Raw genomic sequence first — 16,132 nt, 5'->3', positions numbered from 1 at the left:
ACCCACCGGAAATACTGCTCCCATCAGAGAGAGATATCGGCAGATCTCGCCTCAAATGTACCAGGAGGTAAAAGAGCTGTTGGCCCACATGTTGCGGAACGGTGTGATCCGTGAAAGTCAGAGTCCTTGGGCGGCTCCGATCGTGCTGGTCCGGAAGAAAGATGGTACCCTGAGATTCTGCGTAGACTATCGAAAGCTGAATGCCTGTACAGTACGGGACTCCTATCCACTCCCCCGAGTTGAAGAGTCTCTATCTGCACTAGGGAGCGCCAAATTCTTCTCTTCCCTCGACCTGGCCAGTGGCTATTGGCAGGTCCCAGTAGCTGAGAAGGATCGTCCGAAGACAGCTTTCGTTCTCCCTATGGGCCTGTTTGAGTTCAATCGGATGCCGTTCGGGCTAACAAATGCGCCAGGAACCTTCCAACGGCTGATGGAGAGATGCTTGGGGGACCTCAACTTTGAAGTTACTTTAATATATCTGGACGATATAATTATCTATTCCGCTACGTTTGAAGATCATCTCCGCCGATTGGAACAAGTGTTAGAACGGCTTCAAAGGCACGGCCTGAAAATTAAGCCTCGTAAGTGTCGTCTCTTCAAACAAGAAATTGAATATCTGGGGCACACTGTGTCCAGTGCAGGAGTGCACCCCACTGCGGAGAAAGTAGCTGCCGTGCAGAAGTGGCCCACGCCCGCCTATCTAAGGGAACTGAGGGCGTTCCTGGGGCTTGCTGGATACTACTGCAGATTCATTAAAGACTTCGCTAAGATTGCGATCCCGCTCAATGAATTGCTGAGAGGAATGGCTGGGGGAGCCAAGCGGCAGCCCATTCAGTGGGGCCCACGACAAGAAGAGGCATTCCGAGCATTGAAAATGGCGCTAACGGATGCCCCAATTCTGGCCTACGCTGACTTTTCGCAGCCTTTTATGTTGTACACTGATGGAAGCTTGCATGGACTGGGAGCAGTGCTGGCTCAAGTACAAGGAGGAAAAGAGCGAGTGATCGCGTATGCCAGCAGGTCACTCCGAGATACGGAGAAGAATCCGGACAACTACAGTTCGTTTAAGCTGGAGCTACTGGCACTGGTGTGAGCCATGACCGAGAAATTTGCTGAGTACTTGTCAGGGTCAGAAGTGCAAGTGTGGACAGATAACAACCCTTTGGCCCACTTGGAGAACGCCAAACTGGGCGCGTTAGAACAGCGGTGGGTCGCAAGGATGTCCAAATACCAGTATAAAATTGCCTATCGGTCCAAGGCCCTGAACACTCATGCAGATGCCCTGTCCCGGGTCACTCAGGTGGAGCCGAAGAGGGACAGAGATGAGGAGCTCGAAGGCGACGAGATCCCGGATTTCAGCCAGTTCGCCGCTGCTGAGGTCGACGCCCAGGAGACCAGAGAGGAGCCGAGGCCCACTCAAATTCTGGGCCATTCAAGAGACGAATGGATACATCTGCAGCAATCTAACCCAGAGTTAGCAAAGCTGAGAGAATGGGTCGCCCTTAGGCAAAGACCCGACCAGGAAGCCAGAGCCGCTTCACTTCCAACTACCCTACAAATCCTAGGCCAGTGGGAGAGGCTCTTCCTGAAGGACGGCTTGCTATGCCGAAGAATCCAGCTGCCTCGAGAGTTTGATGTTACCTGGCAGGTGGTAGTTCCAGGAGCGCTAGTCACTCAGTTAGCCAAAGAAGCTCATAGAAGAGGTGCTCACTTCGGTGTAGAAAAGACCTTTCGGTGGTTGCAACGGCTGGTGTATTGGCCTCAACTGCGGCAAGAAGTCGAGGGGGTCTGCCGAACATGTCGTCAGTGTGAGTTGAACAAGCCCCCGGAACAAAGAACTCCTATTCAGACCATCCGAACTTCTGCCCCCTTGGAAGTCTTGATGATTGACTACCTGATGATAGGAACTTCATACAATGGTTATGGACACTGTTTAGTCATGACTGATCAGTTTACCAAGTTCGCAGTAGTGACGCCTACTAAAGACCAGACAGCAGAAGCCACAGCTAAGGCCATCTGTCAGGATTTCATCTGGATTTATGGGTGCCCAAAGCGAATACATTCTGACCAGGGGGCCTGCTTCCAAGGATGAGTGATGGATGAGCTATACCGCATCTATGGGATCGACCGATCCCGAACAACGCCCTACCACCCTCAAGGGAATGGCGCATGCGAGCGCTTCAACCGAACCCTGTTGCAAATGTTGCGAACGCTGGAAGCGGACAAAAAGATGATGTGGCCCGAATTTGTGTCCGAGCTGGTGTGGGTGTATAATAATCGAGTTCATGCGACTACCGGCTACACCCCTTACATGTTGCTGTTTGGAAGAAGTGGGCGAGAAATTACTGAACTGGAGCTAGACTCAGAAGACTCCGGCCCCGGCAGTAGCCCAAGTACCTGGATTCGAGAACACCAGCGTCGGCTCCATACAGTGAGAAGAATGGTTGCTCAGAAGTTTCAGGAAGTGGAGCATGCAGATCGGCCCCCGACCGCAGGCGGATCACTTCAGCCAGGAGACCAAGTACTGGTAAGGGCCAAATGATTTGGGAGGAAACTGGACCATCGTTGGGAGGCGATACCATATCGAGTGGTGAAGAAGATTCACCCAGACAATCCCGTCTACGAGGTTAGGCCCGAAGGGGATGACGCCGCGACACCCAGGGTGCTGCACCACAATATGCTGCGACCTTGCTCCTCTGAAGCAGAAGTCTGTAACGAAGTTGGGCCTTACAACGTATTGGCTGAAGTGCCACATGCAGGAACCTTGGGGGATGAAGAAGGATGGGCCACAATGCAGTTGGGCCCATCAGAACCATTGATGCCAACCCTGAGTGGAACCCAGAATGAGTCGAGAAATGACTTGCAATCCCCAGTAGTTGATTCATCGGATCTCCCGGAGTCACCTCCGCAAGAGGAGCCCCGCAGAACTGAGTGGGCTAATGCCGGCATTCCTCCTAACTGGTATGCTCAAGAAGAGTTTATCTAGTCTCAAATCCAACAGAAAACGCAGGATTGTGCCCAACTCCTGTCTGAACTTGCACTGCCTGGAAAGTCCACTCGCCCGAGGACTGGCGAGCAAAAAGGAGGGAGGAATGTAGCAAAGGCGAGAGAACTTGTAAGGGAACTCCTACATGATGTTTCAACGATGGAGAGAGGCTGCCATCTGCTGGCCAGACACAGTCAAGCGGAACCAAGATATGCAAGTGAAATTGAAGGGAGAGCAGATTTAGACGCTGGACCCGATCAGGTGACTTCCAGGAAGGAGTTCCGGGAGATAAGAGGCCAGCGCGCCAAACCTGAGGGGTCTTTGGCGCCAAGCAGCAGAAAGGAGCAGACGTGTTCCCTGCGTGCTGAGAAGCCCCGCGTGACAGGCCTAAGCCAGAGGCCTGTGAGGTGCCACAGCCGGGCACCGGTAATAGAGCTCTGGATCCCTCACAGATGTGACCCGAGTGCTGTGCCTGCTGAGGAGACTTGGAACCTGCTTGCGGTACTGAGTGAGTTCGCGGAACCCGACGTCGCCCGCCGACAAACGAGGTCTGGACCCCCCTACACAAGGCTCGAGAGATTGCCTCCAACAGCCAAGCAGAGAGGAGTTGAGAGACGGCTGCCCCAGGAGAGTCACGCCAGCGAGAGCAGAGGAGCTGCTTACGTGAACAGGGCCGTCACTTCTACTGTTCACCCACGGTACCGGGGACAATTGGGTTTAGGTACTCAGGTTGGGAGGGGAACGGTTGGGGCTAAAGAAGTTCAACGTGATCTAATTGAATTTATCCGGAAAAGACTCACGGCCTAGCGGGAATAACCGGTGACCCCCGCTAGGGCCATATGCACAGTTAAGGAACTCACGTGGTGTCTCCCATGATCTGGGACACCACATTACCTTGAGAGACTTCGCATTTTGCTAATACTTAAAATTACTGTTTATTACCCTTGTTACAATCCCTTGTTCAGCGTACCTGTTATATACATATATAAACTGTTTATATTCAACTCTTACTGTTCTCGCCTTGTGTCTCTGTGCGTTGCATCCCGGCACCTGCATTACACAGAGACAAGATGCCAGTTTTTCCGAATTGCTGATCTAATTTTTTTATCCATAGGACCAAACTTGAAATTGAAAATGAATCTCTTAAACTTATCTGTATTGTCCTCATTTTTGGGGGGATTTAATAACGAGGTCAGAGGAAATTGGCATACCCTTTGATAGGCATTATCTATGATATCATCTGGATATCCTCTTTGTTTGAACTTCATTTTCAGATTTCGTGCTTCTTTTACAAAGGAGGCAGTATTGTTATTAATTTTTCTCAAGCGTAAAAATTGACTGTAGGGTAAAGATTGCTTCGTGTGTAAAGGATGCACACTCTGATAGTGAAGCAGTGCATTACAGGATGTGGGTTTTGAAAAAGATTCTGTGGATAGATTGCCATCCACAATTTTAAGTTTTACATCCAAAATCAATTCCGTGTTTCCAAACACTGAGGTGAACGACATGTTCATGTCATTGTCATCATTCAAATACTTGACAAAGGAGTCAAAATCACTCCTATTGCCTGACCAGACAATGAAAATGTCGTCCACAAATCGGACATAGAATTTAAGGAATTGGGAGAAACAGTTACTACTGGAGAAGATTAATTTTTCTTCAAAGGAAGCCAGGAACAAATTAGCCAGAACGCAAGCCGCCGGGGTCCCCATCGCTGTCCCAGTGCACTGAACGTACCACTGGTCCATAAATTTGAATGAGTTGTGACTCAAAATAAATCCTATAGATTCCCACACAAACGATATAAAATTTTCACTCCTGCTTGTATGGGAGAGGATGTTGCGAACAGCCCCAATATTTTGATGATGTGGGATCCTCGTGTAGAGGGTCTACACATCTATTGAGGCCAAGGCAAAATCCTCCTGCCATTCAAAATCCTTTAAGGACTTTAAAAAATCTCCCGTGTCCTTAATATACGATGGAATCTCCCTTAGCAGAGGCTGGAGAAGCCAGTCAATATATCTGGACAACGGTTAAGTAAGCGAGCCAATGCCCGCAATGATGGGGCGACCCGGCGGCTGCGTTGTGGATTTGTGGACCTTCGGTATAAAATACCAAATAGCGGTCTGTGGAAAATCCGGATACAATTTGTTCGCTTTTTTTATCCGTAAGAATTCCTTTTGCAACATACTTCTCCAATAGAGATTTCAATCTCAATTGAAATTTTGTTAAGGGATTGAATTTGAGGGGTTTATACGTACTTGTATCTGACAGCTGGCGGTGTGCTTCGTGTATGTAATATTCCTTAGTCATAAGCACAATATTCCCCCCCTTGTCTGCCTCTCGTATTACAGTGTCCTCCCATTTCTGAATCTCTTTTAAGGCCTCCCACTCTCCTTTTTCTAAATTCTTGGGTAATTCAGGATATATTAAAGCCTCTACATCCCTGATCACAGCTTCCTGAAATAAATCGATGTTATTACCAGGAGTTATGGGGGGCATAAAGGTTGATGTAACACCCCCCTGAAAAGCCTCCCTACTAGTCTGTGTGGAGTGCGCCCCAATTGTGTCATCATCATTCAAACTCAACAGTAGGGATACATCACTGCCCAACAGGTGTCTGGTTGTCTCATCCGTCATGAAACCTCCAGCACCCGTCGAACAGGGGATCTATCCCTCTAATTCTTGGTGCACTACTGATTTATTCTTCAAAAAGGATTTAAATAGATGCATTTTACGTGTAGCCTTAAATAAGTCCACCTTAAAGTCCACAATATCAAATTTATCGGGTATACAATACTTGAGACCTTTTTTCAACAGAGATACCATATCTTTATCAAGCATATGCTGTGTTAAATTAATAATATTTAAAGATTGATCTGTTCCTTCAGTTATCTCCGCCAGGACACCTGTTTTCGTTTTGTTCCTCCTCGACCTATGTTTTCTTCCCCCCCTCCTTGTTCGTTTCCCAAAGGTGGCCTCCTTGTAGTTGTTAATCCTGCCTCAAGTTCCTGCTGGAAAGCATCATCCGAGGCACTAGAGTCAGTATCAGATGTCCAGTAATTACGTGGTATGCTTTTTTTATTTCTATTTTTCTGGCTTTGATTTTTACGTGGACGTGTTTTTTGGGATTGTACCTGGGAATTTTTCATCCAGTTAAATATCTGCCCAGTCTCAAAATCTGCTTTGTCCCGTACAAGCTTGTCCTTTTTGCGCTGTTTAATTTCAGACTGCAGAGGTATCAGTTTGCTTTCAAGTTTTTTAAGACAGACTTGCCATTGCACTCCTGCTAAACGGGAACACAGTTCCGTCTTAGTTTTATTCAACTCTGACAGAATAGTATCATACTCTTTCTAATTCTGGCGTATAACCAGTAATAATACATTTTTTGAGCAGAAGGTAGCCCCTAATAAGAGAGAGGTAAAACTGTTGACATTTTGATAGAGGAGGAGAGAACTCCCACTTAATATGGCTATATAACCCTTGTGTTACTCAGTTATAGCCAGACAAAGTTTTACAATTGTAAGGTCTATTCAACTTGCAGCAAGCAATAAATCAACTTTAATTCAGCAATTCTGTACCTCCAGTAAAAATTTTCCGACAAGTACAGATGATGGCGGTGAAAGGGTTAGCACCTGTGTCCTCTGCTGAGCATTTTCGCCTTTAAGAACAATCTCCTATAGTTGGGTTATCCCGACAGTTGGCGAAACACAGGAGCTGAACCTTTCACTGCCATCATCTGTACTCCAATGTGTACTTTCTGATATCAATACAGCTCAAGGCAGGCAAACAGAATGGAGAAAAGCAGGTGTTTGGAAGCCACTTACAGTGGGGAAAAAAAATATTTAGTCAGCCACCAATTGTGCAAGTTCTCCCACTTAAAAAGATGAGAGAGGCCTGTAAATTACATTATAGGTAGACCTCAACTATGAGACAAAATGAGAAAACAAATCCTGAAACTCACATTGTCTGATTTGGAAAGATTTTTTTTTCAAATTTTGGTGGAAAATAAGTATTTGGTCAATTATAAAAGTTCATCTCAATACTTTGTTATATATCCTTTGTTGGCAATGACACAGGTCAAACGTTTTCTGTAAGTCTTCACAAGGTTGGCACACACTATTGCTGGTATGTTGGCCCATTCCTCCATGCAGATCTCCTCTAGAACAGTGATGTTTTGGGGCTGTCGCTGGGCAACACGGACTTTCACCTCCCTCCAAAGGTTTTCTATAGGGTTTAGTTCTTGAGACTGGCTAGGACACTCCAGGACCTTGAAATGCTTCTTACAAAGCCACTTCTTTGTAGCCCTGGCAGTGTGCTTGGGATCATTGTCATGCTGAAAGACCCAGCCATGTTTCATCTTCAATGCCCTTGCTGATGGAAGGAGGTTTGCACTCAAAATCTCACGATACATCGCCCCATTCATTCTTTCATGTACACGGATGAGTTGTACTGGTCCCTTGGCAGAAAAACAGCCCAAAGCATGTTGTTGCCACCCCATGCTTCACAGTAGGTATGGTGTTCTTTGGATGCAACTCAGCATTCTTTCTCCTCCAAACACGACGAGTTATGTTTCTACCAAACAGTTCTACTTTAGTTTCATCTGACCATATGACATTCTCCCAATAATCTTCTGGACCATCCAAATGCTCTCTAGCAAACTTCAAATGGACCCGGACATGTAATGGCTTATGCATGGGGACACGTCTGGCACTGCAGGATCTGAGTCCCTGGTGGCGTAGTGTGTTACTTATGGTAGCCTGTGTAACGTTGGTCCCAGCTCTCTGCAGATCATTCACTAGGTCCCCCCGTGTGGTTCTGGGATTTTTGCGCACCGTTCTTGAGATCATTTTGACCCCACGGGGTGAGATCTTGTGTGGAGCCCCAGATTGAGGGAGATTATCAGTCTTGTATGTCTTCCATTTTCTAATTATTTCTCCCACAGTTGATTTCTTCACACCAAGCTGCTTGCCTATTGCAGATTCAGTATTCCCAGCCTGGTGTTGGGCTACAATTTTGTTTCTGGTGTCCTTCGACAGCTCTTTGGTCTTCACCATAGTGGAGTTTGGAGTGTGACTGTTTGAGGTTGCGGACAGGTGTCTTTTATACTGATAACAAGTTCAAACAGGTGTCAGTACTACAGGTTGAGTGGAGGACAGAGGAGCGTTTTAAAGAAGAAGTTACAGGTCTGTGAGAGCCAAAAATCTTGTTTGTTTGTAATTGACCAAATACTTATTTTCCACCAAAATTTGAAAAAAAATTCTTTCCAAATCAGACAATGTGATTTTCAGGATTTGTTTTCTCATTGTGTCTCTCATAGTTGAGGTCTACCTATGATGTCAATTACAGGTCTCTCTCATGTTTTTAAGTGGGAGAACTTGCACAATTGGTGGCTGACTAAATACTTTTTTTTTCCCACTGTATATATCACTTTTTTTTTTTACAGGAATGAAAGAAATTCTCTTAATACAGTTATTTTCAAAGATCACCTTGAAAAATTTGCCGAAAAAAAAACACAGGAAAAACACAGCACGTGAACAAGCCCTTACATGTGTCTCAATACACCAGGTAAATCGTCCTAGAATATCTAGCACAGGGTTTGATAATGTGATTCTCTTTAACAGATAATGGAGAATGGGAGATTGTCCACATTCCAGCCAAAAAGAACATTGATAGAAGTGTTTCTCCAGAAAGTACCAAGTACCAGGACATCACATTTTACCTGATTATTAAAAGGAAACCTCTCTTCTACATTATAAACATCTTGACTCCTTGCGTGCTGATTGCTTTGATGGCCAACCTTGTATTCTACCTGCCAGCTGACAGTAAGTGCCCTTTAAGTTATAAAAAGCAGAAATAACAGGAAAAAAGTGGCAAACAGCGGTTGGGCTTTGTCAGGAAAGTAGACGGTAGACTAGAAGTAAGTACAAAGAAGTACTCCCAGAAAATAAATGATTTCCTAATCTCTTCCGAATATCTCTGTAGTGTTCTGTACATTTATTTAAATACTTACCAGTCGTCTTCTCCGGTTCCCAGTGCCATTCTGATCCTTTTCTAAAACACAATTCAGCTTAGCCTATTACACTCACATCAAGGCTCTCATAGACTTACATGGAGAAAATTACTTCCTGTCCTCTTATGAGATGTTCTGTCAGTTTGCTGGGCTGAACTGCAGTCATGTGGTTGAGTAGGAACCAGAGAAGATGGCGATTGGTAAGTAAACACTTAAACACCACACAGACATATTACATAGATATTACTAAGGGATTAGGCAATAATTTTTTGGGGGGAATGCTTCTTTAAGCGTTTTGGCAGGAGTGAATGAACATCTTGGCAGGAATGAATTACATCATGTTCTTAGGTATGTGCTAAGAACCTTAGAGCAGTCTGTATGTAACATCATATTTCCGGCAGGTGGGGAAAAGATGACCTTGGCCATTTCTGTGCTGCTTGCCCAGTCTGTCTTCTTGCTCCTGATCTCACAGCGCCTTCCAGAGACTTCCTTTGCCATTCCTCTCATCAGCAAGTAAGTTGCCCTAAGTACTAGTATTAAGTTACACACAGGGTAAATATTGCTGCAAAAAAAAAAAGTGAACTGACTGTTTCTGTCTGATGTACCCAATACAGCCTTGTGACTTTCTGACTCTTCTTCATGCAGTCACATTGCAGTTTACAACTTTTTGTCACAGGACTGAGTTTTTGGTTCATTAAAGAGGTTTTTTGGGAATTATTTCCTTCAGTCTTTTGGCTTTTGTTAAGTTACAATAATAAAATCAGATGTTACTCTCTCTCCATTGCTCCAGCGATGACTCTCTGCTGCTGCTCCCATATTTATTTATGGGCTGCAGCAGTGACATCACATCTACAGCTCATGTTACCCCTGCAGCCAATCACTGAGCTCTAAGGCTCTGCCGCTGTAGACAGCACATGCTGCTGAGCTCAATGATTGGCTGAGTGAAGCCGATAAGCTAAAGAAACATATTCCTGGAAAATCTCTTTAAGTAATGTCATTTCTCATCTATGATTGCATTGTTAACCCCTTTCCAATCCTTGCCGTATTAGTACGCACATTTGCATACCCCCGGTTTAGTGAGGGCTGCTGCGCTGAGCCCTCACTGAACCGAGCACATGTCAGCTGATTCTTACAGCTGACATGTGCCCGCAACAGCCGCGGGTGGAATCGCGATCCACCCGCAGCTGTTAACATGTTAAATGCCGCTGTCAATCTCCGACAGCGGCATTTAATGCGCGCTTCCGGGTTGCGCGTCATAAGCCCCGCCCATCGGCGACCCCGTCACATGATCGCGGGTCACCGATGGGTGGGCATGACAACCCAGGGTCTGCAGCAGACGCCTGTGGTTGTCATGATCTCGTCGCTATGAGCGCCACCTAGTGGTCGGCGCTCATAGCACAGGACCATTTCTGCTATATGCAGGGGATCTGCTGATCCCCTGTATGTAGCAGAGACGATCAGACAACTGCTGCTTCTAGTCTCCTATGGAGACTATTGAAGCATGCAGTAAGTGAAAAAAAAATGTTTTTAAAAATATAAAAAAAATAAAAAAAATATAAAAGTTTAAATCACCCCCCTTTCGCCCCATTCAAAATAAAATCTAAAAAAACCCAAAAAAAACATACACATATTTGGTATCGCCGCGTTCAGAATCGCCCCATCTATCAATATAAAAAAAGAATTAATCCGATCGGTAAACGGCGTAACGAGAAAAAAATTCTAAACGCCAGAATTACGTTTTTTGGTCGCCGCAAAATTGCAATAAAATGCAATAACGGGCGATCAAAACATCGGATCTACCCCAAAATGTTATCAATAAAAACATCAGCCCGGCGCGCAAAAAATAAGCCCTCACCCAGCCCCGGATCACGAAAAATGGAGACGCTACAGGTCTCGGAAAATGGCGCAATTTTTTTTTTGTTTTTTTTTACCAAATTTTGGAATTTTTTTTCACCACTTAAATATAAAATAACCTATACATGTTTGGTGTCTACGAACTCGGAATGACCTGGAGAATAAGAATGGCAGGTCAGTTTTAGCTTTCAGTGAACGTGGTAAAAAAAATAAATAAAAAACAACTGTGGTATTGCACTTTTTTGAAATTTTACCGCACTTGGAATTTTTTTCCCGTTTTCCCGTACATGCTATGGTAAAACTAGTAATGGCCTTGAAAAGTACAACTTGTCCCGCAAAAAATAAGCCCTCACACGGCCATATTGTCCAAAAAATAAAGACGCTATGGCTCTGGGAACAAGGGGAGCAAAAAACGAAAAAGCAAAAACGACAAAACCCAAGGTTGCGAAGGGGTTAAAGGGGTTTTCTCCATGAACAAAAGTTGATTTTAATGAATAGATCTTGGCATAATAATCAGTTCCACAATTGGTTGTGTTTAAATAAAATGTTCCTGTGCTGAGATAATCTTATAAATGTGCCCCTGCTGTGTACTGTGTAATGGCTGTGTCTGTCCATGCAGGGACATGATCTGATCATACCACATCTCCTGGGCAGGGGGGGGGGAGCAAAGGAGTATACAGACATTACAGCAGGGGATCACAGCTGAATCTTTTTGTGAGGTAAAACATTTCACTGCCTGTTTTTAAATAATGTTCTACTTCAAAGAAAGAATCATTTACAATCCTCAGCTGTAATGTCTGAATAGATATTTTTCTCCCCCCCTGCCCAGTTGTATGATCAGACCGTGTTCCTGTACGATCAGACACAGCCATTACACAGTACACAGCAGGGGCACATTTATAAGATTATCTCAGCACAGGAACATTTTATTTAAACACAACCAATGGTGGAAATTGTTATTATTTCAAGATCTATTGATTAAAATGTACTTTTGTTCATGGGAAAACCCCTTTAAGTATGTGTTGTGAATTCAGTACAAGTTTCCGTAACTCAGAATCTACAAGAAGGAGGCACTTATAATAGCAGAAAGTCCATCCATGTAAAATGATGGAGCGATTTGCCCAATTCGGTCAGAACATAGCTTGTTGTTTATCACTAAACATAGTCAGTTATGTTGTAATTGCGATTGAAAGCTTCTGTTGCTTTACAAATTATTAGTTCTGCACTTTTGAGGGTAAAATCCTGAAAATGTACAGCACAGTGCATACAATCTTCAAAACCTTATTGTAATAAAACAAAATATAAAATCAATGTAGAATTCAGAGCAGCAGAATTTCAGATTCACAGTGCCACCAGAGGTAGCTAGGCTACAAGTCAATGGGCCTGATTTATCATTTGCTCTTTTTTTTAAGATTATGCCACAATTTTTGTGCAAGTTCATCAAAATGCGTGGTTCATAAATTTGGTGCAAAATCAGAAATGCTTTCATTTTTGTGACTTTTTAAGCTCATAAAGTCACATAAGCCTTTAATCCCTTCACGCTCCAGCCATTTTCTATTTTTTCATTTTCAGTTTTTCCTCCCCTTCTTCCAAGAGCCATAAATTTTTTATTTTTCCATCGACATAGCCACATAAGGACTTTTGTTTTGCTGGACACATTGTACTTTTTAATGACACCATTCATTTTATCATGTGATGCACTGGAGAGCAGGAAAAAAAATTCCAAGTGTGTTGAAATTGCAAAAAAAAGTGCAATCACAATTGTTTTTTGGAGTTTTTATTTACCATGTTCACTATATGGTAAAATGACCTGGCATTGTGATTCTCCAGGTCAGTACAAGTAGGCTGATCCCAAACATGCATAATTATTTCTTTATTTAAGCAGTGGCATGTTAAATGTGGCTTTAAGAGATTAACAGATTTAATAGGCTAACATCCGCGGGCAGAACTCTGCTCCATCCGTGGCTGTTAGAGGCACATGATGGCTGATTAAGTCAGCCATCATGTGCTGGGAAAGATGCAGACTGGACTGGAGTACGATGCGCCCCAAAAAATTGCTATATTTGAAAACACTGCATTTCATGAATCTAAACACATCTGGATGAGCAAAGTTGTTGAGGGAAATAAAAAAAACAACTTGAAAAAGAAAGACAACTTTAAAATGTCTCACAATTTTATAGAGAATAAGACACAAATACTAAAGCTGCTAAAAATGAGCACATTACTCCAGAAAACAGGAAAAATAACAATGATGAAACGTTGGCCAATACTTATAACAAGTATTTCAACAATGACCAGTGATATTAACCAACCCATCCACTGACAAGGTACTCTGTCAGTACACAGCAAGGTTTTGTAGGGACTGAATCGTCGTAAAAGACCAGCTGAATTTGCCATCATATTGTCAGTGCCCCAATGGAAATAAAAAAAAAATACTTTACTTTCCTCCCATGAAAAAGCTAATTTGGATACTTTTTCCATGGTACAATTACATAGCTGGTCCGCTCAATGAGAGACAGTTTCTCCCCAAATCTGCATCACGGAGGTCTTATTCTGCTGGTCAAACTTTGCTTCACATCAATTAAGGGCATATTTTACATCATAACCTGTAGAATGTAAGCAAGCAAGGGCAGGGTCCTCTTCCTTCTCTATCATTGTTAGTTTGTTTACTGTAAGTGATATCTGAATTTGGGATGTAATCCTTCCTTATGTACAGCACCATGGAATCAATGGCGCTTTATAAATAATAATTATAACTAGAATAATTTGAGGGCTTATGATGTAGATAACAACTACTATAGAGATATTTTTCTCTCTGTTCTTCAGGTACCTGATGTTCATCATGGTGCTGGTGACTATTGTGGTTGTGAGCTGTACTGTTGTATTGAATATGCACTTTAGAACACCAAGCACACATATAATGACGGATCGCATGAAGAAGGTAAGTACAGGGAAGGTGGATTGTTGTACCTCCATGACCAACAAACAATGAACTATAATGTTTAGTTTAATACAGTAACTCAATTTTAGGGCTCATTCAGAAGTCCGTTTTTCTCGTATGAGTGCTATCCATGTTTTTCACGAATAGCACTTGTACCTATGATAGTTTAAAAGATAGTTCACATGTCCGATTTTTTCTTCCGGCCAAGTGGTCCGCACAAAAGCGATTAACGATGTTGATCCAAGTGTCAGATCAAACTCGTCAATGTAAGTCTATGGATCCGTGAAAAAAAAAACGAACAGCACTTGGATGACATCCGTGAACTGTCCATTTTTCACAGATTGTTTCATAAAAGACGCCTGAGAAACCTCCACCAATTTTTTTTTCTTCCGAGAAAAACTGATGAAAGTCTGATAGTAAAAACTGACAGACTGACCAAACTCTGATGACATTCTGATCAAAAAGACTAATGAAACTCAAACTGTTTATTTGCATACGAGAAAAAACTCTGAAATGTGAATAAGTCATAACTATTGTAGATTGTAGGTGATGGGTCACTGATCTAAGTCTTTTTCAATGGAAATCTACAACATATGCATCTATAAAAGGGCACCGTGGCTACATTGTCCCTAGGGTCCTATGATAAGAGAAATAATGCTAAGGGAAAAGGGAGGGGGAGAGTTAGCTCACCGAAGATGTGAAGACTGGATACAGCTGGTGATTCTGCACGGAGTAGTCTAGGACCGGACTTGGCATCACATGGCAAAAAAAGGGGAAGAGATTCTAGCGGAAACGAATGAGGTAAAATCCGTGTTTATTGAAAAAATTAAAAGAACGATGGCGCTACATGTCCAGCAGAACACTAACCAACCAACGCGTTTCAGCTTAACAAGGCCTTAAACACGATGGTTCGTTAGTGTTCTGCTGGACATGTAGTGTCATCGTCCTTTTAATTTTTTCAATAAACACAGATTTTACCTCATTCCTTTCCGCTAGAATCTCTTCCCCTTTTTTTGCCATATGATAAGAGAAAGTATGTAATGCAATATACACTGCTCAAAAAAATAAAGGGAACACTCAAATAACACATCCTAGATCTGAATGAATGAAATATTCTCATTGAATACTTTGCTCTGTACAAAGTTGAATGTGCTGACAACAAAATCACACAAAAATCATCAATGGCAATCAAATTTATTAAACAATGGAGGCCTGGATTTGGAGTCACCCCCAAAATTAAAGTGGAAAAACACACTACAGGCTGATCCAACTTTGATGTAATATCCTTAAAACAAGTCAAAATGAGGCTCAATATTGTGTGTGGCCTCCGAGTGCCGGTATGACCTCCCTGCAACGCCTGGGCATTCTCCTGATGAGGTTGCGGATGGTCTCCTGTGGGATCTCCTCCCAGACCTGGACTAAAGCATCCGCCAACTCCTGGACAGTCTGTGGTTGGTGGATGGAGTGAGAAATGATGTCCCAGATGTGCTCAATCGGATTCAGATCTGGGGAACGGGCAGGCCAGTCCATAGCTTCAATGCTTTCATCTTGCAGGAACAGCTGACACACTCCAGCCACATGAGGTCTGGCATTGTCCTGCATTAGGAGGAACCCAGGGCCAACGGCACCAGCATATGGTCTCACAAGGGGTCTGAGGATCTCCTCTCGGTACCTAATGGCAGTCAGGCTACCTCTGGCGAGCACAGATAAAAACCAAAGACAAGAAAAATACCCAAATAACTGAAAGTAAATGTATAAATCGCACAGTGCAAAAATAATGATAAATAATAAAAGGTATTTAGTTAACATAATTTTGATCAAAATAATGTGAAAGCCATCCCGCCACTTCACGGCAACCCTTATGGGACCTCTGGCGAGCACATGGAGGGCTGTGCGGGCCTCCAAAGAAATGCCACCCCACACCATTACTGACCCACTGCCAAACCGGTCATGCTGAAGGATGTTGCAGGCAGCAGATCGCTCTCCACGGTGTCTCCAGACTCTGTCATGTCTGTCACATGTGCTCAGTGTGAACCTGCTTTCATCTGTGAAGAGCACAGGGTGCCAGTGGCGGCTTTGCCAATCCTGGGGTTCTGTGGCAAATGCCAAGCGTCCTGCATGGTGTTGGGCTGTGAGCATAACCCCCATCTGTGGACATCGTGCCCTCATACCACCCTCATGGAGTCAGTTTCTAACCATTTGTGCAGACACATGCACATTTGTGGCCTGCTGGAGGTCATTTTGCAGGGCTTTGGCAGTGCTCCTCCTGTTCCTCCTTGCACAAAGGCGGAGGTAGCGGTCCTGCTGCTGGGTTGTTGCCCTCCTACGGCCCCCTTCA

The 16,132-nt window shown here is 43.8% G+C and overlaps 1 protein-coding gene across 4 annotated transcripts in view; it reads left to right on the top strand.

Annotated features, from left to right (window-relative positions):
• Window positions 1-16,132, top strand: part of CHRND (cholinergic receptor nicotinic delta subunit) — a 63,973-nt gene that overhangs the window by 28,646 nt on the left and 19,195 nt on the right. For all 4 annotated transcript variants that reach the window (XM_073675249.1, XM_073675247.1, XM_073675248.1 and 1 more), the window contains 3 exons: window positions 8,611-8,811; window positions 9,401-9,512; window positions 13,680-13,794. In XM_073675249.1, coding sequence (XP_073531350.1) covers window positions 8,611-8,811; window positions 9,401-9,512; window positions 13,680-13,794 — 428 coding nt within the window. The remainder of the gene's footprint in view (window positions 1-8,610; window positions 8,812-9,400; window positions 9,513-13,679; window positions 13,795-16,132) is intronic.

Source organism: Phyllobates terribilis, unplaced genomic scaffold (genome assembly GCF_046119375.1).
Source record: "Phyllobates terribilis strain yellow unplaced genomic scaffold, ASM4611937v1 Scaffold_3__8_contigs__length_932513732, whole genome shotgun sequence".
Lineage (NCBI taxonomy): Eukaryota > Metazoa > Chordata > Amphibia > Anura > Dendrobatidae > Phyllobates > Phyllobates terribilis.
The sequence above is the reverse complement of the archived record's forward strand: the minus strand, read 5'-3'. Positions and strand labels throughout refer to the sequence as shown.